The 25,392-nt window shown below is 41.1% G+C and overlaps 2 protein-coding genes across 2 annotated transcripts; one reads left to right on the forward strand and one right to left on the reverse strand.

Moving 5' to 3' along the window:
* Positions 1–92: 92 nt before the first annotated feature.
* Positions 93–10,835, reverse strand: slc12a9 (solute carrier family 12 member 9). Its single transcript, XM_032576862.1, has 14 exons — positions 10,535–10,835; positions 6,611–6,817; positions 6,340–6,474; positions 6,085–6,222; positions 5,693–5,995; positions 5,482–5,589; positions 5,188–5,299; positions 4,941–5,098; positions 4,779–4,861; positions 4,138–4,262; positions 3,829–4,021; positions 3,569–3,743; positions 1,696–1,842; positions 93–1,604 (listed from the first exon to the last, which is right to left on the reverse strand). The coding sequence occupies exons 1-14, from the start codon at positions 10,545–10,547 to the stop codon at positions 763–765; spliced, it is 2,739 nt and encodes a 912-aa protein (XP_032432753.1). The 5' UTR covers positions 10,548–10,835; the 3' UTR covers positions 93–762.
* Positions 10,836–13,745: 2,910 nt separating this feature from the next.
* On the forward strand, positions 13,746–24,492 carry gnb2 (guanine nucleotide binding protein (G protein), beta polypeptide 2). The gene is made up of 10 exons (XM_032576630.1): positions 13,746–14,440; positions 18,400–18,480; positions 18,593–18,631; positions 18,928–19,034; positions 19,681–19,744; positions 20,834–20,996; positions 21,407–21,473; positions 21,569–21,770; positions 22,210–22,426; positions 23,469–24,492. The coding sequence occupies exons 2-10, from the start codon at positions 18,424–18,426 to the stop codon at positions 23,573–23,575; spliced, it is 1,023 nt and encodes a 340-aa protein (XP_032432521.1). The 5' UTR covers positions 13,746–14,440; positions 18,400–18,423; the 3' UTR covers positions 23,576–24,492.
* The last annotated feature ends 900 nt before the right edge of the window (positions 24,493–25,392 follow it).

The following is a 25,392-nucleotide window of genomic DNA, read 5'->3' on the forward strand; positions in this document are numbered from 1 at the left end:
TTAAGCAGAAAAACACTCAGCAAGAAAAAGAAAAAACTTGAAGAAGGCAGTAACATAAAAATCTGTAAATTAATTGGAAGGAATGAAAAATCTGTATTAAATGAAGGTTTAATCAATTAGTAGGGAATGCATAAAGGTTAAGAGGACAATCTATAACTGCAGTGGAGGAAGGAGAGAATGACCCCAAACACACATCCAAGAAAACAAAGCTGCAAGAAAGAACCGACCAATAACCAAATTATATACTTCTGGAATAAACTGAAGGTTTAAAAACTCAGAAGAGACAATGAGAAGCTTAAAAGTTTGAAGACAGTTTGTTTGTGAAAAAAAAAAGACATTAAAGTGTAATAATTAGTTTCTCTATTTAGACATTTAACACACAGTCTTCAAGACAACATTTCTGGCTTCACAGAGAAAAAAATATAAACATAAACTGTGTTTTAACATGTTTATTTCTCTTGTCGGTCCGTTGGAGACACAGTTTTGCAAAGAAGTTCTATCAAGAAAAATTATGACCACAAATATGCTGGCTTAAGCACAAAGCCACTTCAAGTATATAAAGTAGGAATGTTTCCTATTAAACTTCAAGTGCTACTTGAATGTGGACTTGTTCCAAGCAAAGAGAAAAAAATTCAGGTGGTAAAACAAATAAATACTGCAGAATAACATTCTTAAATATGCAGAATTGGTACTACTTAGATTTAAGTAAACAGAGAGCTAAGACTTTGTGATATTTACATCATCAAATGAGGCGAAACGTGCTCAGAGATCAGTGTACGTGACCGGGGTGACCCCGTGAATCAACAGTGTAGGCCCTAAACCTCTGGTCACCGCTTCCAGCTGAGTCAAGAAGTGCTGTGACTGGTTTCGACAAGCAGGGGGCCGAGGTAAATACAGGAATCGCACGGCAGCCTGAGAGCTGTGCTCCATCAACATGCGGTTCACTGCAGACAGGAAGTCGTCGGATAAACCTGGCGTCGGCTCTTCGCAGCGCTCCCCCTCTGGCAGGGCATAGTGCTGCACCACGGAGTCCCACGGCACAATCTTGATGGACGCCCTGATCCTCAGCTTCCTCAGCAGCTCCCGAAACGTCTCTTCATTGACCACCCAGCCCTGGTCAGAGGAGCCCGTCTCCACATTCAAGAAGATCCTCATTCTTGCATGACGCCACTTGCTAGACATGTTGAGCACGCAGGCCATCTGCAGCAGGAACAGACTGCACACGTCCTGGTAATCCTGGTTGCCCGGCTGGAGCAGGTTGAGAGGCCACACGTCTATCGTCCGCTCAGACCCGTCCACTTTGCTATCTTTGCCTTCTCCCTGCAGCTGGAAGAAGTATCTGCCGAGGCACACGTTTTTCTTCATTTTAATGGCGTCGGAAATAATGCCGACGTACTCGTCCGGCGACAGCCACCGGGGGCTCTCGACGTGTCGGACAGGAGGGAAATGGGCTTGCAGCGAAGGCAGGTCCACCCCAAAATTATATTCCTCCTCACTGCTTTCTCCCACAGATGAATGGCAGAAGGCAGAGTCCTGTAGGAAGAAATCATCCGGAGTGCAGCTGTCATAGAAACCCAGAATCAGAGTGTTGGGCTTCATACCACCTGGGAGAAAGATGGGCAAAAATCAGACTCGGCACATGCAGACAAAACAATGGAGATAATCCGTGTAGACAGAAGGTGGTGAAACGTTTACCAAGTCCTGTGATGCGCAGCAGATGCTGTGTTCCCTGTCTGACTGAAGGAGACAGAGTGAGGTCTACAAAGGCCTTCACACCTAGTTTATCAACCAGACTCAGCCAGAAGTTGTACTGGGTCTGGACAGGGTCTGATGGCAGGGAGTCTGAAATACAAAGCATTTATTACAGCTTGACCCTAATTAACAAAAATTATTACCATTAAAGGGAATTAAGTTTGCTATACGGATATATTAAAAGAAAATATGTTGAGTGGCACTAGTCAGACTTTGCTAGAATATGCTAATTCCCAGGTTTCTTTGACATCATTGAAAATAACCACACTTTAAGTATTAGTATTCTATTCCATATTTTGCACCTTGAGGACTAATAGGTTTGTGATCTTTTGTCAATTTATTTGGAGTAATGATGAAATCTTAAGCAATACAATAAAACTGATTTGCTATCAGCAGAACTGTTGGAAATCTTGTGTTTAGTTTATGATGAAATCAGAAAAAGATCTCCACTAATTAACATAACTAATAAATATTGTGTAAAAATAGAATAGTCTTAATGAATTTCAAAAGATTTTTTACTTTGCATCAATAAAGGTAACCTGCAGTTATGATAGCAGTAGGGTTGTGATGTATTTTCTACAGCACCAGGGGGCATACTCACGAAAAACTGGAAAAACAGCAAAAAAAGGAAAAAGAAACCAGACTTAAAAAGTGCATTATTTCTATTACTTCATCTTGTTGTCATCTAATGCATTTTCCTGGAGTTCATGGAGATAAAAACAATGACCCATTTAGGCTGAGATCAGAGATGACTGAATATTCACATGACCAACACTCGGGTGCCAGTACGCTTCAGAGAAAACCTTTGTTGATATTTGTCGTGCCAACAGCAGCACTGGGGAAAAGGGCAGACCCAACAGGAAACTGCTGCCTATTGCAGTGTATGTAAACTTACGGACACCTACAGCCTCACCACGTCTTGCTAAACAGGATCTGTTGCATTAGAATGAATGACAAAACTATCACATGCTGATGTATAACAGCAGTGGCATACTTCTGGGCACATGACTAATCCACCCGCTGGGCGTGCTTAGCAAAAGTATTCATACATTTTTACATTGTTAATATTTTGTCACATTACAAACGCAACAATGTATTTTGTGGAGATTTTAGGAGATAAACTGACACCAAGTGGAAGGAAAAGGATAGTTTGATAGAAAGGTTTCCAAAAAACAATGTAGAGGACACACACATGTTGAAGGAGGCGCTCTGCCTTTCCCCAGCAGAGACTCTGAACATACAGCCAGAACAGCAATGTTATGGATTAGATCAATGCATTTTTATGTGTTCGAAATGGCCCAGTCAAAGTTCAGACAAATATCCAATTTGTCTGGATATTTGTCTCAAAATATCCAGACAAATTGGATAGTTGTCTGGATATCCAATACAATTAAGTATTAAGTTGACTCAATTAAGTATTGAGTCAATACTTAATCTCAGTATGAGCTTAACACATGAGGGGTTTGGTTTTTTTTGAAAACCATAGAACTGTGTTGAGAGTTGACACAGAGAAGTGTCAACTGTGGACTTATTGAGTTGGTCCAGCAGGTAAAATTCCTGTAAAATCCATTACAATGTGTGATATTGAAGACAAAATTTCAAAAGGTTCAAGGGAGATGAAACTATACAACTAAATACCCTCCCTCCAATGACAGACACAATTTCATTCTTAAAGTACAACAACGTGGGAGTGAAAGAATTACATTTTTGAAAAACAAGATCATTTAAACAGGGAATCACAACATGGTGGTAATTTCAGGGGTAAACAGGGTGAGATCTATGAAGAGGACATTACAGATCAAAAACGGATAATTACCCAGATCTCCCAGCTGCACATGCCCCAACACGTACAGCCCGCCCTTCTTCAGCTGGTTCACAAACAGAATAAGCTGGCAGGAGGAGCGCGGGTTGGACACCATCAGCAGGACTTGGGGCCTCCAGAACTTCACATGGTCTTTCCTCACATCCAGCATTAACAGATACTTCCGCACCTACACACACATCAATGACAAAACAGAAATGACACAGTTATGGAGGGGAACATGCCTGAGTTCTGCATATGTTGCGTCCAGATACCTGGTGAAAAATGAGAGCCTGGCTGATGTAGCCCCAGCTGCTTGTGGGTGACCTGTAGTGGAGGAAAAGCAGCAGCAGTAGCAGCAGGACGATGCTGCCTGAAGAATACACGGGGTTGATGACAAACATCATGACCAAGCAGCTGAGGATCCCCAGCAGGCAGGTGTGCCACGAGAAGAGCTGAAAGGTTGGTCTGTGAAAACACAAGGGGGAAACGCGAAGAAACCCTGAAAACTGGATCCAGACAGTCTGGAATCAAGGAAGCAAAAGTATATGAGAAGAGTCTTTGATAGGAAATTATATTTTTACCTGAAGTTTGGTGCAGATGCCCATTCAAGAGCCAGACAGGCCAGATCTACAGCAGCGTAAGCAAGTAGGTAGAAGACTGTCACGAGACTCGCCACAGCATTCAGGTGCCCTGCAAACACCACACACTGACAGAAACATGGAAACACAGAAACGGGTTGAGTTTGAGAACCTGCTGTTTGCAGAGCTGCTGCAGTTTTCCATGTAGAAATTCTACATTTTCTAGAGTTCGCAGTTCTTTGCAGTCATTGTATTAAAAAGAGACATACTATTACTTAAGGCTTTAATCATACAGCCTGCAAAAACAAAAAAGGGAAGGAATGAAGGAGAAGAGAAGGGACGTTTGGACAAAAGAAAAATGACAGAACGAGCTAGGTGAGGAAAGAAGGAAAGAAAGACCAAAAGAAGAACAGAATGAAAGGAAATATAAGATAAGGAAGAAGTGAAGGAGACAATGTAGAAAGGAAGAAAAAAATATCAAAAAGGTAGGAATGACACATTCAGACAATGAGATAATAAAGTCTAGAAGTACAGCTATTTCTCTACATTATTATTATCTTTTCAATATTTATCCAGATCTGAAAATGACCAAATGAAAAAATGAAAACATTTTTTAAAATCTAAATTTAAACGGCAGTACTGACCTGTGCCAGGCCCCAGGTGTACAGCACCGCCACCCACGGGTTCCCAGAGTTAGATGTGACCGTTGCCGGGGCCAACGGCAACCCTGAGAAGAAAACATCAACCCTCACATACAGGAAAGGGGCCGTGTTCAAAAAAGAAAAAACAAAAATCCTATGACTTACCAAAGAGATGATCCAGAGCAAGAGCGTGGAGAATGCGGGACGCTCCGATCATGGCGCACATCGCAGCTGACAGAGAGGCACAGTAAATCCCAATAGTGACAAGCGGCGACCAGATGTTAATTCGCTGCAGGAAGCCGTAGTCTTGAATCAAGAGGGTCCTAAAACAGAATAAAACATGCATGATCTGTTTCTGTTTAACATAACTGAAGCTGGTAGGTTGCATTGTCAGGTATGACAGCTGTGGCACCTGTCGCATGTGGCGCTGACCAAGATGAAGAGGAGGACGTAGACGGTGAAGGTGTAGAAGACAGCGATGATGGTGCCTTTAGGGATGGAAATACTTGGAGTCTTCAGCTCACCTTCACACACAGGTTGAGAAACAGCAAAGATCTATGAACATGTTTATGCAGAGACTTGCAAAAGCACAGCTTGTTTTTCATTATTTGCCAAATGAAAGCAAGTTTACTTTAATATCCTTAATGCAAAAATTAGCCGATACACTGTGATTGACATTAGAAACATAAAATAATGAATTTGTAACCTGACATGTTGGCTCCAGCCATGATCCCAGTGCAGCTGGTGAACATGACAGCAAACACGGTGGCAAACGACATGACGGAGTTGGTGCTGTAGTCCAAAGAGTAGCCGGCTGCACAGAAAAACATTTAAAGAAAAGTCAAAACCCAAAGAAAAGCTGCGCTATTCACTCTTCTTCTTCACAAGCATCAGCACTGTCCATAATCCTGACTCACAGCCTAGATTGTTCCTCAGGGTGGTGGCGCTGAAACCCGTGTAGCTGGCGTTGTAGCGGACCGTCTGGTTGCCGGGCCCCAGGTGGGTGATGACAAAGTCTCTCGGCTTGACTGCCACAGAGCTGATGAAGACGGACAGCAGCGACACGGTGACCACCAGCAGGATGGCGAAGGCCGTGCGGGAGTAAATGTGGGCGCCCACCAGGCACACGAGGAGACAGAGCAGGAGCACCACAGAGGAGTACAGAACCGTGTACCAGTAGCCCTGAGGGAGAACCCGCAGCCCTCTGGATACAGATGACTCTGAAATAAATAAAATAACGGGCCTTAATCCAGGTAGTCTGATGATTATCAAAAGTAGGTTTGGGATTTTAAGCGTGGACGCGGCATACCAGGATCTGCTCCGAAAACATCGAGGACGGCCTCCACGAGACCCAGGACGTACTCGCCGCACGCAAACACTTTGGCAAGAAAGAACATCAAACCGATGCTTCCACCAAACTCGGGTCCCAAAGAGCGGCTGATCATGTCTAAAATCATTTCATTAAGGATCGTTTATTTGTAAGCGGTAGTAAGTATAAAAGTGGGACAAATTATTAATAGGAATAATTAAAAACCCACAATCTGTTCACATCTGGTAAGGATACAATAGGCTCCACCGCCCTGAATGGCTCCATTAGTGGAAATGGCACAGATTGACAGTACTGTGAGAGATATGATGGTGTAGGCGACGACTAGCATTAAAAGACCCTGCAGCAACCCCGCATGACCCACCACAAACCCTGCAAAACGGAGGTCACATCGCTCTGAGTCACCATGACTGAGCAGAGCCCAAAATGCTTTACAAACAGCAAAACTAAACTGAACTCGCTTCTTTTTCCCACTTCTCTAAATTATTTTTGAACCTGCGCCACACACCTGTCCTCAGAAACAATATGATGCTGAACATGGAGAGGATGGTCGGCACCATCACACCAAAGAAGGTGTTCAGTCTGCGCGGGTCCTGAGCTGCTTTCCCAGAGCTGGAGTCCTGGGGGGAGTCCGACGCCGCGCCGCATGTCGCTGCGGTCAGGGTCAGCCCGCAGACCCCCGAGGTGATGAGAGGGGAGCGTTCGTTTGGCATGGCTGCAAGAGAATGAATAAAACGCATTGTAGTGCTTCAAATGGACTTAAATCAAACAATTCTGAAACTGAAAATTTTGACAAAAACCAGCTTATCCTGAAAAACTGTAAAAATATCCATAAAAACATTGAAGTTTCTGGTTACAATATGAAAATGTTAGCTATATAAATACATTTGTGAGGCACTTTGTGTTATGTTAAAGTACACCAGGTGAAACATCACTAATTAAGTTCTCTGTTAAAGTGATCTGTTTTTGGCCAATCAGTTGAAGAGATACTGCAACTAGCAACATTAAAAGATTCTGAGTGCAAAAAAATATCTGCGGGGAAGTCAGATGGATAAATACCAAACAGCTGTGATCATTGTGCCCTGAGGAGGCACAGCATTAAAAACAGACATGAGTCTGCGATGGGAATCTCTTCATGGGCTGCAGGACATCAGAAAATCACAGTCAGTGAACAGCGTTCATTGTTGAGTCTCAAAATACGTTCAATAAAAGAAAAACAAAATGCTGCCATGCAACGAAAAGAAAAACATAAACAAGATTCAGAAAAGAAAACACAAGTAATCGGACAAAATTAAAACAGTATATGACTAAGAGTCTTTAAGTGGAGCAGCTTAGACTTTGGTACATGTTGCTTTTTATTAGCATATAGAATAAATATACTCATCTGGAGATGAAAAGTTATCTACAATGGCTTGCAAAAATAATCACATTACAACTACAAGCCTCGGTGTATTTTGTTTGCGTTCCATCTGACAGAGGACACACACTAGTGCAGTGTGTCCTGCACTAGTGTCCAAAGTGTGGGGCGCGCCCCCTACGGGGGGCACAGTGCCATTGCAGGGGCGCGGGAAGCGGTATGGATGAATGCAAAAAATAAAAACAGTTGAAGTGTTTCACTGTAAAGATGGTTTGTAGTGTGTTTTGTTGCAACCTGAAGTATGAAATAAACTTCAGTGGCGTTTGAAAACAAAAATATGTGTATAGGTTTATGTCTGGTTGAACGATGTGTGGGCCCAGTTGATTTTTTTTTTTTTCTTTTTTGGGGAGAGGATTTTATCGTAATCGATAGGGAGGCCCAGAAAATCTTTGGGAACCACTGGACTAGTGTATGATTGTGATGTGCCTCACATTCTCTTGTTTTTGATTTAGCTTTATCCAGCTTTATAGCCTCCCCATTCCTGCTGAAAAAAAGCATTTCCACAGCATGATGCAGCCATCACCATGGTTAACAGTGGGAATCGTGTGTTCAGGGTTTTGTGAGACTTGCATTTCACACAACCCATTTTTGGTCTCCATGTAGATCCGGGGTGTCGAACTCAGTTTCATCTTGGGCCATATCAATAATCTGGTTGCACCAGAATGTATTGATAAAACCCATTAAACTGGTAAATTATGAATCAATAGCTGTCCCTCCAGGATTTCGATTGTTTTTGAATCAAATCACAGATTTTGTAGTGCTAATATATTAGTGCATCATGTTTGCACTAATATATGATGTTAAATGTGATTTTTTTTTAGACAAACTCCATGCAGTTTGACTGAAACTGAGCTATTTTGCAAAGAAGAATGGGCAAAAACTTCACTTTCTACTCCCCAGATACTGTATGTGAAGCTGCTTGAGACACTCTCCAAAAGACCCACAGCTGCATCAAAAGATAGTTCTTCTTTCTTTTTCTCTTTTTTTTGTTGCAAAAACAAAGACCTGCAACCCATGCATTGTTCCCTTCTTACTCACATTCATTCACTCATTACTTGGTGTTGATTTATCTCATAAAATCCAAATAAAATCCATGGTTACTGCCGTTTGGAGCATGATAAAACAGAAAAGCCTTAAAAGATGTAGGATTACTTTAGTAATTCATTAACTGTACAGTATGCACTAATTTAATTTACAACAGCATGGTTTTGCATAGTCTAATAGCTGGTGATAAACTAACAGCAGTAGCCTTACAATGATGCTTTACCGTTTTATGAGATGTCGTTTGCTCTGTGTTAAAATAAACACCTTAAGTTACTAAGTTCCTTTGTCCAGTAGAAACTTTTTTCACAGTAGTTCCTCTTTTGAAGAGCTCTGCTCATTATAGTCACTATACTCCAGTGTTTAAAATATCCTCACAGGTTTTCACAATTTGAACTTTAAAGCAAAATCGTTGCACAAGATATTGCGTATCGCCCTTCAGAGGCCCCAAAGGAGAACCTGTGAAGCTTTCATGTCACGCTCCTTCATAAAGTCTCGCACTTGAGGTTGGTATTCGCAGTCATCTGATTCGTAGCAGCTTGCTTCTTTTCACATGCAGCTTAAACCAGAAAGAGATCATTTCAGCAGAGCGCCACGCCTCGGCTGTCCTTTAACTCGCTCGTTTGCTTCTGAAGGTTACTCTTTATCATGAGATGAAATGCTCAATGAGTTGCTCAGCTAAAGGAGTCACATGATGGGACAAGCAGAGCCGGTCGTGAAGAGGATGTAATCTCTCTGATAACAGTCTTCCGGCTTGCTTTTGCAACAACCGAGACACCATCTTTATCACTTCATTACGTCTAGAATAGATATATTGAAAAAAACAAACTGTTTTTCAAACTAAATAAAATAGAATTTGCCTCAATCCAACAACCAAAAAGTCCATAAAAAAAAAGACTGAAAATGGTTCAGAAGTGGTTATTTCAGCAGGATAAAAGCCCAAAACATACAGACAGAACATTTCTCTTCTTCCACAAGCATCTATGTCTCCAGAACTAAACCCTACAAAAGAAAAGAAACTGTGCAATTAGCTGAAGAAAAGAGAACATTAGACAGAACCCAGGACTGATTTTGAGAGATCGTGCTTAGATGAATGGTCAAGGATCTCCCTTTCTTTCCAAATGTTCCAGCCTTTGGGAATGTTAAAGGAGAAACATAGATGCTGCTCAAATGGGCTTTAGACAAAGTATAGACAGCAGAACTAGTAACTTTGTTAACGCAATTATTTCTCATCGTTTTCCCCGTTAATAAATGGACTCAATCCAAAGTTTGATTCTACATCTTCAGTGTTACACTTGGTTCCTCTAATGAAAGATGAGTTTATTTAAGGTTTCCACAAAGGGATGTCATAAATAACTGCGTGGTTTCACAATAGGAGCTACCAGAGCTTCTTATGTAGTGATCTTTATCTATTTACATTTAGTTTTCTGTGCTGTTCGTGAATTAACTCGAAGGTTTACAGAGGCTCTCCGCCTCACTATGACCTTAAAGTGTCGTTTCAAAGGGGAAGTTATAGGCAGACAGGTCTTTTTGCGTTTCCTTCCCTGTAGTGTGATGTTGCTGGGTTGCATGCTCCGCAGGAGGCTGTTAGTGACGCACTGAGCTTATGATGCAGCTGCAGACAGACCACATCTATCTGAAGGCCCTCTGCACCTCAGCGAGCTCCACTTCAACTTACCAAAATAAACTAACGCTTCCGTCACGTATAAGACGTTGGGTGAAGGTGGAGCGACTGCAGCAATAATAATAAAAAAAGAAAAAAGTTAACGCATTTTAAGAGGGCGAAAAGATGCAATGAAAACACTTGACGTTTTGTTTACGCTTTTCAGTAGTGAAGGTCAGGAAGTTACCAAATTTTACGCCAGGAAGAACGACCGAATGGGACAGTTTCCCAGTCAGATAACAACATCCTGGATGTTTGCACCCTGAAACATCCGGAGGCGTCTCAGAAAATAAACGTCTAAGCAGGCTTACCGCTCAGCTTCATCCACTTCCTGCCTGTTAGCTCCTTATTTATTTCGGGGCTCCGCCGCTGATGCCGGTGTGTGCGCGCGCTGCTCGGCGGCGTTGCGGTGACGCTCCGGCGGGCAAAATGCGACCGCAGCAGGCCGGTGAAAGGAAGGAGCTCGGAGTTACCTCCGGGACAGCTGGATGTTGTGGGAAATGTGCTGCCCAATAACAACACATCTGCCCCGTCACGCCTCGCTCCCCCTGTTATTTGTTACAAAGAGTCACGGGAGCGCAGAGAGAGCCCCATGTGACATCCAGAAGGGGAGGACGAAAACATCTCAAACACGAGCCAAGGTACTGCTGGTGGGACATAACCCCGCCCCTAATACCAGACCTGTCAAACGTGAGCTCATCGCTGGCTCGGAAACATCCTTTAATGCATCTTCAGCAGTAACGGAGCTGATCGGGGATGCTGGGTTATTTCACAGAATAGTGAATGTTTATTATAAGAGAAAAACATGGACAACAAGCTCTACAAAATCTAAGTAAAGTGCAATTGCTAATCAAAATTTGCAATTTTCTTTATCACCACAAGAGGTCACTGTACAGTACCATGCACGGATCCCTCTACAATATTTAAACTTTTCTTAAAATCTATTATTTTGTAGCAATTACTTTAAAAGTTGTAATGACATTCAATGTTCTATAATTCTTTCATTCAAAATGAGGACATGGGGTTCCTCAGTTTTGTTTTTGATCCTCATTACATTATCAAAAACCATGTAAGTTATTCCCGAAATCCAAATACCAACGTCAGAGTTAAGTTTATGTCCATAGCACAAATTAAAAACAACCAAATGCTTCATAGTCAAGCTGAATACATTGTTTTACTTTTCTTCATTTTGAGCCAAGAATGTTCCGTGGAGATACAAACACAGAACCATATCAGAAGAGTAGTTGCTTCTGACATGGTTGCTGAAATCAGAAACTACTCAATGCATCAATTAAGATTAAGTGACTCGTTTCCATCTGAAACACAGTCTGCAACACTAAACTGAAAGACAAACAGAATAATCAAGAGACACAAAACAGAAATACAAAAAAAAACTGCCCATAAAACATTGGATTAAATGAAAACAAGAAACATGCTTAAGAAAAATAAAACAGTAGATGAAAATCTAAGTTTCAATAGATTTTAAAGTTGTCTGAGCAGCATCTACTTACTAATCTGTAATTTTGGGGCTGCCAGGGGAAAAGCTTGATCACATTTACACATCAGTCTGTAATCAAACAACTTTAATTGTGGTCATATTTGACTTTGAATTCATTTGCGGTGGAGTTATTTTTACATGTATTTCCATCCAGAGTTGCTCTCATCGACTCCTGGAGCCACTCTGGCACATTTTGAACCTGATAGATTCTGATACTGCCATCTTGGAATATGGGCAAACCATCAGGGAAGCCAGAATTCACTGATGGAGTAACCCGGTCATTCAATTCATTCAGGTAGTCAGATGGTCTCACTGTTTAGCCACACAATATTATTGGACCTGCCTGACCAAATGAGCAACTCCAGATCGTAGCTCTGACCCACAGAGTTCTACAGTAGGCTGAGGATGAACGGTCCATGGTTTTCTTCATGGTCGTCTCAAACCCTTGAGTTCCCTTCGCATGTTATAAGTGGGAATGCTCTTACTTTCACTGTTAAACAGAGCCATGAATTTTGCCATTGTTTTTATGACTAGATTTTTGCAGATTACGATCACTCAGTATTTTTTTCCATCCATATTTCTTTTAGCAAAGTTGACGGTTTTCCTCTACACTTTCAATGAGTGCGGTGGTAAGTTCTTTACCTAATTTTGATAGATTCAACAATCTCCTTATTTTCCTTGTTTGATGCATGCCAATAATGTGATTCATATGAAACATAAATATTCAGTGACCATAAGATGTTTCTTCTGATATGCATAGTAGCTGAAATCAGAAACTACTCAATGCATCAATTAGGATTAAGTGACTCGTTTCCAGATGAAACACAATCTGCCATGCAGTAACGCTGTAATTATCCGAGGAGAGACTCACTCCCATTGGACAGGTAGTGTATTTTGATTACATCTATGACATCTGTCTATATAATAGTGTGATTACATTTATAGAGTAAATGTGGTTCAGCTTTCAAGTTCACATTGTTATGAAATGGTTTGTCAAAAATAAGAATGAAAGACAACTGAAATCCTCACTTTGACATAAGCTGTTCTGATTAAGGAAATTAAGTTAAAAAGTATTTACATGCAAGAATCTGGCATGTCTACAAAATAAACAGTTTGCAGATAGATATCGTCTAATGGCAAAATTAAGATGCTCCAGTTCTCTAACTTTGCGCTTAGTGCTTTTACCTTCTTCACCATCCAACACAAAAGTACGTGACAGTCTCATAAATAATCCTCACCCATTCCAAGGGAGTCGGGAAACTATGAATCATCTCTTACAGATCAATTATATCAGGCAGTTCAGTCCAGAAAGATCTTGGCTCTTTTGTGTGCTTTCAAAGCATGTAGCTGGAATCATGGAACCAAAAATGCATGGCACGCATATAATGTGAGCACAATGTCCACAACACCTTTTGTGGTAGGAAACCAACACACCATCCCCACAGCACAACATGGTGGTGGCAGCAGCATCATCATCAGCAGGACAATATCTCCAAACATATGAGTGAGAATGATTTAAATCTAGTCAAGGTCAAGATCTAAATCCATGGAAAGATTTGAAAACTGACCTGCACAGAGTCACTCCAGTCAGTCTGACTGAATGGCTAAACTTGGGATGTTTTGGGGAAAAGAATGGACAGCAGTAATTCAGACGGAAGCTGGTAGAAGTCAAACCCGCAAAGGACAAAAGCTGTAGTTGCTGCAAAACGTTGACCCGAGAGTGAGGCTAAATCAAAATTCAAGTCAGAATTCGGAAGTATAATTTTCATTGTAGCTATTAAAGCCATTATTATTTAATTATGTTGCAAATATTTTCTCAAGGGTTATATCCAAATGAGTACATGAACAGCTAAGCTTTCATGAGTCACTTTTTTGTTTTTACATTAAAATGTGTGCAAATTTTATTTACATTAAATGTGTAAAATGCATAGTGTGGATTGTCCCTTTTTTCTCTCTCTCTCTCTCTCTCTCTCTCTCTCTCTCTCTCTCTTCAAGTCTTTGTGTCAGGAAGCCTTATTGATTTCAGGGATCTGCTCGTTTCTCCTGTAAGGAAAAATACTACATGAAACGGCTTTACAAGACGTATTGACGTACTGCTGCAAGGATTTTCATCTTATTGTTCATAGGTAGCGGTTTGCAGATTTTGCGTCGGTGCTTCGGGTCTGAGCAGCTGTCCTGCAAGAGTGTCGGAAGAGGGAGGGAGGAGGCAACCAGAGGGAGGAAGGAAACGGGGATAACGTCACGAAGACACGGAGTAAAACGGGCAGAGCAGCGGTTAATGGACGATCCTTGATGCGGGCCAGAGGAAGGAAAAACTGGGGCCAGTTCTTTTGATTTTTTCCTCCCCCCTTACATTAGACAAAAATGTTTTTCCTAACCTTCCGTACGTGAAAAGGTGCGACGCCGTCAGCAGAAAGGGGGAAAAGAAGAAAGAAAGAAAAAGGGGGGGAAAAAAAGCAGCAGCAGATTTGATCCTTTCCTATATCTAGGTTTTTGGGGGGGGTTTTTTTCCTGGAGCTCCACCAAAAGAGAAATGGAAATGTGTGGAGCCCTCCTGCGTTTGCCTGTTCACTGATCGCGATTACACGGAACTTTTTAAAGAAGGATCGTCCCCGAACTGCATCTTTAATGCGTGAAAAAGACACGTATTTCAACCCTTCACGGCATTTCGGAGACGACGGTCTGAGTGTTTTTTGAAGCCCATCGGGAGAATTAACAGGTAGTCACCCTTTATTGAACGCCGTGGGTCAGCAGCCTGGTCTGCGTTAAGATGGCTGGGCAGATTATTTTTGATCACATATGGGCTACGGCCAAATGATTGCAGGTAGACTCGTGTTTGACGTTTTCAGATAGATATAAAAGGCATAGAGAGGTTGCATAGAGAAAGAGAGAGAGAGATGCGGTGCTGATGCATCCAGATACATCCCCCATGAAGAGCGGCTGTTTCTTTCCAGTAGATTTTTTTTATTTCTGGCCTGCATCTGCATGCTGCTGCATACACATCCTTAGACATTTACATCTGGTCCATCAGACAGGCAGCAGTCAAAAGGATCTGCTCTGCTCTCCAGCTGCAGATGTGACCACCCTGCTAGCCCAGCATCAGATCAGTGCATCCAGAGGGGTGGGGTCCCCTCAAGATCTCTGAATCCCTGTCGTCTTGTGTTGGGTGTGCGGCATGGTCTCACGGGCGAGACAGCCGAGGGAGGTAAAGCCTCCTCTGTGCTGCTCAGCAATGCATCGGCGCAGGAGGAATCTGCAGTGCAGCTCCACCGTGAACCGTCAGCCGGTTGACGCTCACAAGCAGCTAACACGCACACAGAGCATCTGGCTGGAGTCAGCCAGGCCTGATCTCTGATGTGTTCCTCCTCCACTTCCACCTCCTCCCCAAGTCTTTCTTCTCTTCATTGGCTAAACGAGCAGCTGTGCCAGGAGACTGAGACCTATGATGCACCTTCCATTGGCTTCCATTAGTGCTGTGTGATCCATCTGGTCGCAGGCCCCTCCAGGGAAATGTAGTCTACTATAACTAAATGCTCTTCCTTGCAGTGCGGGGCTCTCTCGTATTCTGGATGGTTGCATGTATGTAAAGCGTGGAGCAGAGCTGGAGGAAGATGGTGCCGGAGCTCTAAAGAATGTTATATTTGGGGCCCAGCTGGGCCAGACCTGAGTATCTTAAGCCCATCGGGTCACATCTGGGTATTAATATTTTCTATTGACATCAATGAAAAAAAATCTAATACTAGTCATGAAAAGTGTTCATTTGAGCAGTATTCAGGTGTAAGCATCGTGACACTCAGGCACCCCACTCTGTCTTTTCCACTTCATTAATCTTTTGCTTCAATGCCTAAACCTAACCTTAAATACAAGCCGCATTGATAAATCTTAAAATTATGTACTGTTTGTGATCATATGCACGGTCATGAGCTGGAAGAGAACTTGGATGGCTGAAAATAATGTCCTGAAAGAACCGGAAAGGAGTTCAGAATGTGGAGTCTTGTTGAGTCTTAGACTGATGTTGATACTGCTGACCCAAATGGAGTAAAGATGGGGTTTTTTCCCAAATAAAAGCATTTCCAGGGTACAACAGCAGACCCCCTAAGCCACTTTACAGATCCGCAGGCCTAACCACGTTCTAAGTTATGACTGGTTGGTGCATGTGCAGCAGAAATCCGGTCCAAGTTCTCTTTGTGTTAGCAGCTGTGCAAAAGATCACAAACAATATTTAGCAATTTGTGGATGTAATTTGTAAGACTAGTTAGGGTTAGTTGTTGGAGCATAAAAGCAAACAACAAATAAAAAAATAACTGTGACAAAAAAGGCCTTGGTAAAACTCTCCACACGGAATACTTTACGATAATAACTGGAAAGTAATGCATGACTAAGCCTGTCATGATAACTGATAAATCGTCCCAGGAGTTTTTGCGATAAACAGAAATGTTGTTTTCAGACAATTGTCAAAAAACCTAATGGTAATGGCATAACAGTGCAAGAATGCGTTCTTAAAGATCAATAAACTTTCAATTCTAATGAACATTTGGCACTGGAAATTGAAGACGTTTTAAATATCCAAAATGAATAAACAAAACAACAAATAAGATGAATTATGAAGTCTGAAAAATGTCCACCAAAAAAGGGCTAGTTGAGACCAAAGCACCAGACTGAAGACTTTTATTATCCAGTTTTTGGCGGAAAAAGAGAGAAAAGAGAAAAATAATACATCATACAAATGGAAATTATTGCACTGCCTTTAATTTATCATCCAATTAATTGATTTATTCTGACAGGCCTGTACATGCATGTCTTAGGATGCAATATTTTAGTACCTTTTTTTTTTACTGTCCTAAATACACATTCTACTTGCCAATAAGATATTCAGTCTGTTGGGTGGAGTCTCAGACAACTTGACAAAGCTTTTCTAAAACCCCAATTATTACAATAAAATAAAAATAATGGCCTGTCACATTTTATTGTTCTGGTTTTACCAGCAGCTGACGACACAGGAATGTACCATGAAATACATGTTAGGGTAAACTGAGCTCAGCCAATTAACTGATCCTAAACAGTTACTTATTGAGCTCTTTGGTAAAATGAATAAGCAGCCTCTGAGTGAAGCTCATCGCCCCTCAGTAACCATAGCAACAACAACATCAATTTTAAATAGTCCAAACTTGATTGAATTTTATGAACCGAGTTTCATGTTTACTTAAATCAAACACATCACCGATCTTTCTTGACCATCACAGCATTCATGTAACAGTATTTATTAAATAAATAGCAGGAAGTAAGCAAAGGAAACAATGTTATTTCTAAAATATACTCATATGGTACATTTTAAATGGGCCACGAGATCTCATGGTATCTAAACGGAACAGTTCTTCTCCGTTTAAGTCAAATTTACCCAGCTAAGCATCAAGTTGTCGCCTCATGCTTGATACCAAGTGTCTATGTTTGACACTTTCAAGGACGACAGGAATTTTCATATTTTTCTTTGACAAAATGAAAAATTCTCATCCAGATGAAGCTTTTGCCACTTTTTAACATCTGTGTACAAACTACTAATAGGGTTACACCAAGGTTGCATGATATTTATTTTAAAAAACCGTCATATTCTTACTTTTCCCTAAAACTCGTCTTCTCTCCTTATCTAATAAAGCTGATATTTGGATCTAAAGTCACACCTCTGAAGTGTTTCAACGCAGACTCAGAAGAGTTGAGAATGTGAGGCCGGTTTAATTAGTTTTGGTTGAAAGCAAATTTATTCACAGTTACTTTAAACTTTTACCAATGAGTAAAGTTTGTACCTTGTCAATTTACAATATTTTAAATTTATTTACATATTTAAAGTGAACTTAAAGCTAAATCCATTCGTAGTACATGCAGCTACAAGTAGGAAGTTTCAAGGTACATCGTTTCTGTGAGAAGCTAAATGTTCTGAGGGCCCCCTGCTGGCCTGGAGGACCTAAGCAGCAAATAAGTTTGCGTTTGCCGTGGGCTGGCTCTGACAGGGACAATGTTAGCCAGTTTAAAAGCGCAACCGTTGTTGAAAAGATGAAGTGGCATTTACTGTATGTTGATGGAGGGTCTCTCCTATGGCGGGAGACGGTACTCAGCATTATCATGAGGTCTGACTGACCTGTGTGCTTCAAGGGGAACGTTCACCATTTATCTGTTGCCTGGTAATGAAACTGGCAGCTGAGTAGTAGCTTAGTCATTACAGATTATTCTCCCCTGTTAAATCAGACATGGTTTTGCCGTCATAAACAGATTATAAGTGATTTCCTCACAGTGGCTTCAGTAAACCAAAGAGATTAAAGTGTGTGCTTCGATTTAAGTATTTATATCCACAAGTTGGGTGCAAAAAGTGCTTTAAGTAAAGTTTATTTTAAAATCTAATTGTTTGATATTTGATTAAGATGACCACTGGATTACCGGATTAAGAGAATATTGAACTATGCATATCCCAGATGGGATTTAATCATATGTACGGTCAGAGTATATCTGCTTATCTCCTCTTCTGGGTGGAAAAGGGAAGGCTGGCTTTGAACCAACCTCAGCTGTCGCCAGACAGGAAGCTCAGCGGACATAGGCAAACGGTCATCCGCCGCCACTACCCTGAAACACACTTGAGCGTATTTAAGGCAATGTTTTTTAAAATTACAATTGTTCTCTAACCAACAGGTCGAAGCTTGGAAAACATCCAAAATGAGCGAGCTGGAGCAGCTTCGTCAGGAGGCCGAGCAGCTGAGGAACCAGATAAGGGTAAGTCATGATTTGAAAGCAAAGAACTTCATCTTTAAGATTAAAAAATCTATCTTTCTTAAAATGCAACGTCCTGTCTTGTCCTCTCCTGTGATGGTGTGCTGCACATTAGGATGCCAGGAAAGCTTGTGGCGATTCAACACTCACCCAGGTAAATGGCACTGAAAACCGGCCCACTAAATGGTAACTGGACTGAATTTATATGCCGCTTTTCTTGTCATGCCGGCCACTCAGAGCCTCAGGCAACTTGAGCTAAGTGCCTTCAACGTGTGGCGAGAGGAAACGAACCTACAATGTTCAGACTGCAAGAAAACTATACCCACTGATCCCACAGTCACTGCCAAACAAACTATTAACATGTGATATTGTAATGAGTTTGTGAGCAAACATAATTAAACCGAACACTCTGCAAAATAAAGCTCATGAAAATCTTGTGTTCTCATTTAGATGGCTGCTAGTTTAGATCCTGTTGGCCGGATCCAGATGCGGACAAGACGCACCCTTCGTGGACACCTGGCCAAGATCTACGCCATGCACTGGGCCACAGACTCAAAGTGGGACTCCTAAGTTTTGACCCCGATACTGTCCATGTTCTGCATGTTGTTCTTTTCTTTGCAAAATTGCTTCAATTCAGCCACACTAGATGTTTTTGAACAGCACGTCTCTGAGTCACTGTACATAGTCTGGACCCGGGAAATATCAAAACTCTCATTTTTGGGTCTTTTTTTTTTGAGATGTAAATTTGCACCTAATCACCTAAAATTGTGTGTTATGCTGCAAGGCTGGCTTACGGTTGAGCTTATTTTGGATTGTCCGGGTCTCGCAGTAATCAGATATGGCTAAATTATGATAGTCATCGCAGTTGATTTATGATTCAACAACAGAGGCAGTTATGTTTTGGGATAGGGTAAAAACATTTTAAAAAGAAAAAAACTGCTTTTTGCAATTATTCAGGTCATTTATAAAAAATTGGTTTGATAATCTGAAGTATTTAACTGTGATGAAAAATTGGCAAAACCCGAATATGTGCACTGCACAAGGGAGAAAGACGGGTAATTAAAACATGGAGGTTTTAACAACGGCAGGTCTGATGTCATCAGTAAATATTGGGGTAGTTGTGATCCAACATGTAGACTGGGTTGTACCTGGGATTTATCTAGATTTGCGTTTCCAAACCTTTGCTTTCTGTCGCTTCTGCAGGCTTCTGGTTAGTGCCTCTCAGGACGGGAAACTGATTGTGTGGGACAGCTACACCACTAACAAGGTAAAGTCAGTAAAAATTCTGCTCTCATGAGGTCATAACCCGTCTGGACGAGAAGTTGAGTTGAGTGACTCAGCCCAGCTTCCAGACAACAATTGCAAATGATCTAATGTAACATTTACAGTTGCTTCAGTGGAGATTTCCTGCTGTTAGAGGATTTTTATGCATTTTCCCCTCTAACCGCAGCATTGGATGACATTTGGGCCTTGGAAAAGATTTGCGGGTTGTTTTGTATAAGTGGAAACTTAAATGTCTTGTTACCTTGTGAGTTTTATGCTTTTCTCTCCCGTACAGTGTCCGACACATTTGCATAAAGAAATATTGGTTTTGCGACACATTTTGCTTGTTTCTCATACTTTTTCACTATTCCATTGACCTCTGACCTCCTTTTTGACAGGGGAAACTTGGTAGGGTGAATATTTCGCAAAAAGGAAAAGAGACTATTGTACAAAATGAGAAAAAGTGTTTTTAAGTCTACACAGTTTGCAGAAGTTTTCATATCCCTTGCATTTTTTCACATTTTCTAAAAATTATAGATACTTACTGTAGTTACATGGTTTTGAAAGCTTCTTTCTTTAAAAAAAAAAAATACCTCAACCGTGTTTAACCATAGGAATTGTATCAAAATGATGTGCATTGTTAGTTTTCCTACAGCGATTTGAATGGAGGTCGCAAAGTTTAATTTTGGTCTCATCCAACCAGAGCCCCTTGTTTTACTCGTTGGCTGGTTGCTAAGTTTAAACAAGACCAGCTTGTTGAAAACTTCATTTACTAATAGGTGACTCACTGGATTTCATTGAGTGGTATCAGATTAAAAGGGGCTGAATGAACCACACTTCCAAGATTTTTATATGTCTAACATTTTTGAAAAACGCAATTACTGCTTTGTGCTAGTCTATTACATAAATATCGATTTATGTTTCGTTTTTTTGCTGCTTTGAGGATATTAAAAAAGAAAAGGTTCAAGGGGTGTAAATATTTTTGCAAGGCTGTTTATAAATCTGGCTGCACACATCATGACTCCTTCATACTGATTCCTTTCTGCGATGTTGAGAGTTTGCATTTCGTCACATGATGCGTCTTCCTTCTTAGATACACGCCATCCCTCTGCGCTCCTCCTGGGTAATGACCTGTGCGTACGCCCCCTCTGGGAACTACGTGGCGTGCGGAGGCCTGGACAACATCTGCTCCATCTACTGCTTAAAAACACGTGAAGGCAACGTGAGGGTCAGCAGAGAGCTACCTGGACACACAGGTGAAATTTACCTCTATAGTAAGCCCAAAATGATTCATTACCCTGCCAGATTAACGTTTAGAGTGATATTTAACCAACATGATTCTTCTGGCTGGAAGCGATACTGCTTTAACGAGGTACGGTCAAGATCTCGATTTCACTCTGATAGGGAATCTGGGGAGGGAGGAAAATTATTTTTTTTGAGCTATTTTTTTTGTCTCATTTCTCATCAGAAACCAAGTTCTTGATTAAATGAAAATTTTACCTCTAAATTTGCCAGGGCAGTGAATATTCTGGGTTTAATCTGGAACATTGAACAGTGGTGAGCCATCAGAAGAAGTGGCAGGCCTACCACAGTTACTCCAAGAGGGCATTAGTGACTCAAATGAAAGAACTGTAAAGATGACGCCCTCTTCTCTCCGTAACCCCAGGTTACCTTTCATGTTGCCGTTTTATTGATGACAATCAAATCATCACAAGTTCAGGAGACACCACCTGGTGAGTCTGACGAGTCAAAGCCATGAACCTGCAGTGCAAACATGCCCTCCGGAGCTGAACCGCTGTTGACAGACTCTTTTGCTCTTTGTCCCCAGCGCGCTGTGGGACATCGAGACGAGTCAGCAGACCACGGTATTCTCGGGCCACACTGGTGACGTCATGAGTCTGTCCCTGTCGCCCGACCTCCGCACCTTCGTCTCAGGAGCCTGCGACGCTTCGGCTAAACTGTGGGACATCAGGGACAGCATGTGCCGACAGACCTTTACGGGGCACGAGTCGGATATCAACGCCAGTTGTGTGAGTGCGCCAGCCAAACGTAAAACGACACGGCTTCCGGTTCTCTTGTTCCTTCTCTGCCTGTATGGATCTATAGTTTGACACAGTTCAGGAAACGCAGTGAGATCAGATCACAGTGAAGATACTCGTGATGAACGCTCTTGAAAGCTCTTCACATTTTGTCGTGGCACATCTGCAATCTTTCTTTTATTAAGATTCTGTGTATTAGATCAACACATAGGAGAAAATAAGCTGAAGTGGAAGAAAAATGAAAGTGATGCATTTGAGCATCTGTGCTTTCAGGAGACGTACAGCAGAGACATTTTGTTAAAAACGATCAGATCAGATTAAGTGAGACACAGACATAACAGATTCCTATAAAAGCACCTGGCAAATATGGGAGCTTATTTATTGCTGCTTTTGCAAGAGTTTGCTTCTTAGCCATCACTTCTTTTCCCAGTTCTTCCCCAACGGAAGCGCCTTCGCCACAGGCTCCGATGACGCCACCTGCAGGCTGTTTGACCTGCGTGCAGATCAGGAGCTCAGCATCTACTGCCACGACAACATCATCTGTGGAATCACCTCCGTGGCTTTCTCTCGCTCCGGCCGTCTGCTGCTGGCCGGCTACGACGACTTCAACTGCAACATTTGGGACGCCATGAAGGGAGACAGAGCAGGTGGGCCAAAAATCAGATTAGCTGTTAGTGCGACACAGCGCAATGCTGATGTAGCAGCTTAAACGTCGGCTAGTTTTTCTGAAAGATTTGTTATAAAAAGTTAGTTTATTGTGAAAAATTCAGCCTCGTGGACGGAAACAGGGTGCATGTTGCATTCAACATGAAGAAGTTGCACACCTGCAAAGGTCTTAGTTCTGCAAGATGGCGACAGATTATATAACGCACACAGTACTGAGTTGTTGTGATTTTAAAAACAATTATTCCTTAAAAATAAGAGCAAACACTCAAACTAAACATTTGATTTTGTCAATTTCTTTCAATAAGACATTTTGCAGCCACAGTAAAAGTTTTATTTGTGTCATGACTGTAATATAAATTTACACAAAGCTGCTATTACTGCAGATTAAACGAGGCAGCTTTAGTGACATGCACCTGCAAAACCTTAAACTGCGTCACAGTTTCCATTTATCATTAAGTCTCAGGAATATTTGTGTGAATATTACATGCAATGTAATGATATGCAAGTAATGTATCAAGCGAACAGCTTTTTGTGTAACATTAAAAGCTTTGAAAATGTTAAATTACTTAAATAGGATTACAATTGTGCAAACAGGTGCAAGAGGTGGCATAGTTCTCATCTTATTCTTAAATGACACAGAAATATAATTACACTTTTATATTATATATGAGCCAAGAGCCAATTAATTAGTTGTGTGATAAAACTTAAATTTATAGTTTTATTTGCCAAGTTATGTAATTGCTTAATTTAATTTACGGAGGAAATCACTGTGATGTGCAGTTAGTAGCTGGTGGAGACAGATTTACAAATGATTTGTTTCATAGTATGTTGATAAAATATTACACTACTGTCAAAAAGTTAATTACATTTTTGGTTTTATTGCACTTAAACTTGCTGAAATGGTTCTGTTATCGGCATGTTTTGCCGGTTATTAATTCTGTAGTTACTACACAACTAAAAATAAATAAAAAATCTTAAGCATCTTTTTAAAAAAAAATGTGTGTGTGTGTGTCCACCCTACAGGAGTCCTGGCTGGCCATGACAATCGCGTGAGCTGTCTGGGTGTGACAGATGACGGCATGGCGGCGTGCACCGGATCCTGGGACAGCTTCCTTAAGATATGGAACTGAGCCACGCACGTCAGCAGGAACCACGCTCACGCCCAGCATCCCTGCACACACACACACGCGCACCTCACCCCTAACCCTCCTCCTCCTCCCACCGATGCTGTATTTAAGATTTAACAGCCAAACTGCAACATTTTACTGTACATATTATGAACAACGTAGGTCCGAGTTTATCCACACAGCCCCTGATTCCACAAGGCTTTGAATACAAGAAATTAAATCTGAACACATGCCTACATCACACACTACTGACTAAAATGCACAGCAGCACACAAAACTCGCTTATATCAAATGTGACCAAATACAGCTGAAACATCAGCTGCTTGAATGACAAAAAAAACACACAAAAAAAACTTAAGATTCACTGTTACCTGAAGCCTTTTAAACACATCTAACACTCCTAATTCACACACAGTTCTCCTGAGAGACACTGCTCCTCCAGAAGAGGAGCGGGAGAAGAGCCCACCGGATGATTCTGCCTTTGTTTACAATGAAACTCAACTTCATGTTCCTTTCTGTACCATTTCTGCATCATACGACTTCAGCGACGTCGGCGTGAAGGAAGAGTCCCATAAGTGCATAAATGCTTCACTGACATGCTGTTCAGGTCATGTGGTCACATTTTACAGCTCTGTACATCTCACACACTAGTTTTTAAGTTCACTTTTGCTCCCCTTTCTTGCTTTTTTTTTTAAAGACTTGTTTTATTCATGTTTTCCCTGTGTGCCTCAGATACACTGAAAATTAGATAATTATCAGGTAATTCCAAATGATCTTGGAAAAAAGAGGGACAAATTACAACATACAGAAACACATCTAGTGTCAGAAGCCAGTTTTCAAACTTTGACTTTGTCATTGATTATTTGGAAATTACCATGGAATAATTGTACATAATACTAATAAATAATAGCCTCTCCTGATGGCTTTTGTGGTTTCTTTTCTAAAGCTGCAGATGGGATACTGCAATTACTGTGTTGAATGCGAAATAAATTTTCTGGACTGTTATTGTCTTCAGCCACAAGGGGGTGCTGCAGTCCACTTTGGAACAGATTTAAAATAAAGTTACAAGCCATCCCATGATTGGCAATCTTTGTATGGGGTTCCTACTCAGTCCGTGTAATAATAAAAAAGAATGAATATTTATCTTGAATATTCATCTTCATTAGAAGTTGCTAGAATTTATATCAGGCCGTTCTGCAGTCATTCCCTATGCAGACTAAAAGATATTCATTTGGAGGAAACGCTTTTGGAGGTGTGATCAACCTGTGTGTGGTCGAGGATAATCTTTGTGGTCAGCTTTAAATGTAGAAATGGGAGGAAAAAAAATAAACATGTTCCACCAGGAGTGGAAGAAAAGACGGGAGGAAAAACATGGAGGAAGGACCAAAGAGAGACAAAGAAGTTGAGAAGAAATGTCAAAAAAAATTAAATGGCACAAAGATGGAAGGCAGGAAGAAGGAAAACATGGAAGAGAGGAAGCAAAGAAGAAAGAAAATAAAGCAGGAATAAAAATGGCATAAAAGGAAAGAAGTTGATATATGGAACAGATTTAGAAAAACTGACAAAACTGTTCCCATAATCCACCTTTTCCAGATTTTTCACTGTCCAGAAATAAAATCATGGATGATTTTGTCCCTTTTACAATCTTTTTAAAATGATTGTATCTGAAGCATTTCATTTTATTGTCATTTCTGCTTCAAATCTTTCTAGCAACTTCTAATTAGTAATCCATGACTTCTGAGACTGCTTCCTCGGAGTAAAAATATAACATGAAACAAAAGCAAAAAACAGTAGTCTTTTGTCTTCATCCCGTTTTCTTT

This window comes from Xiphophorus hellerii, chromosome 11, assembly GCF_003331165.1.
Source record: "Xiphophorus hellerii strain 12219 chromosome 11, Xiphophorus_hellerii-4.1, whole genome shotgun sequence".
NCBI lineage: Eukaryota > Metazoa > Chordata > Actinopteri > Cyprinodontiformes > Poeciliidae > Xiphophorus > Xiphophorus hellerii.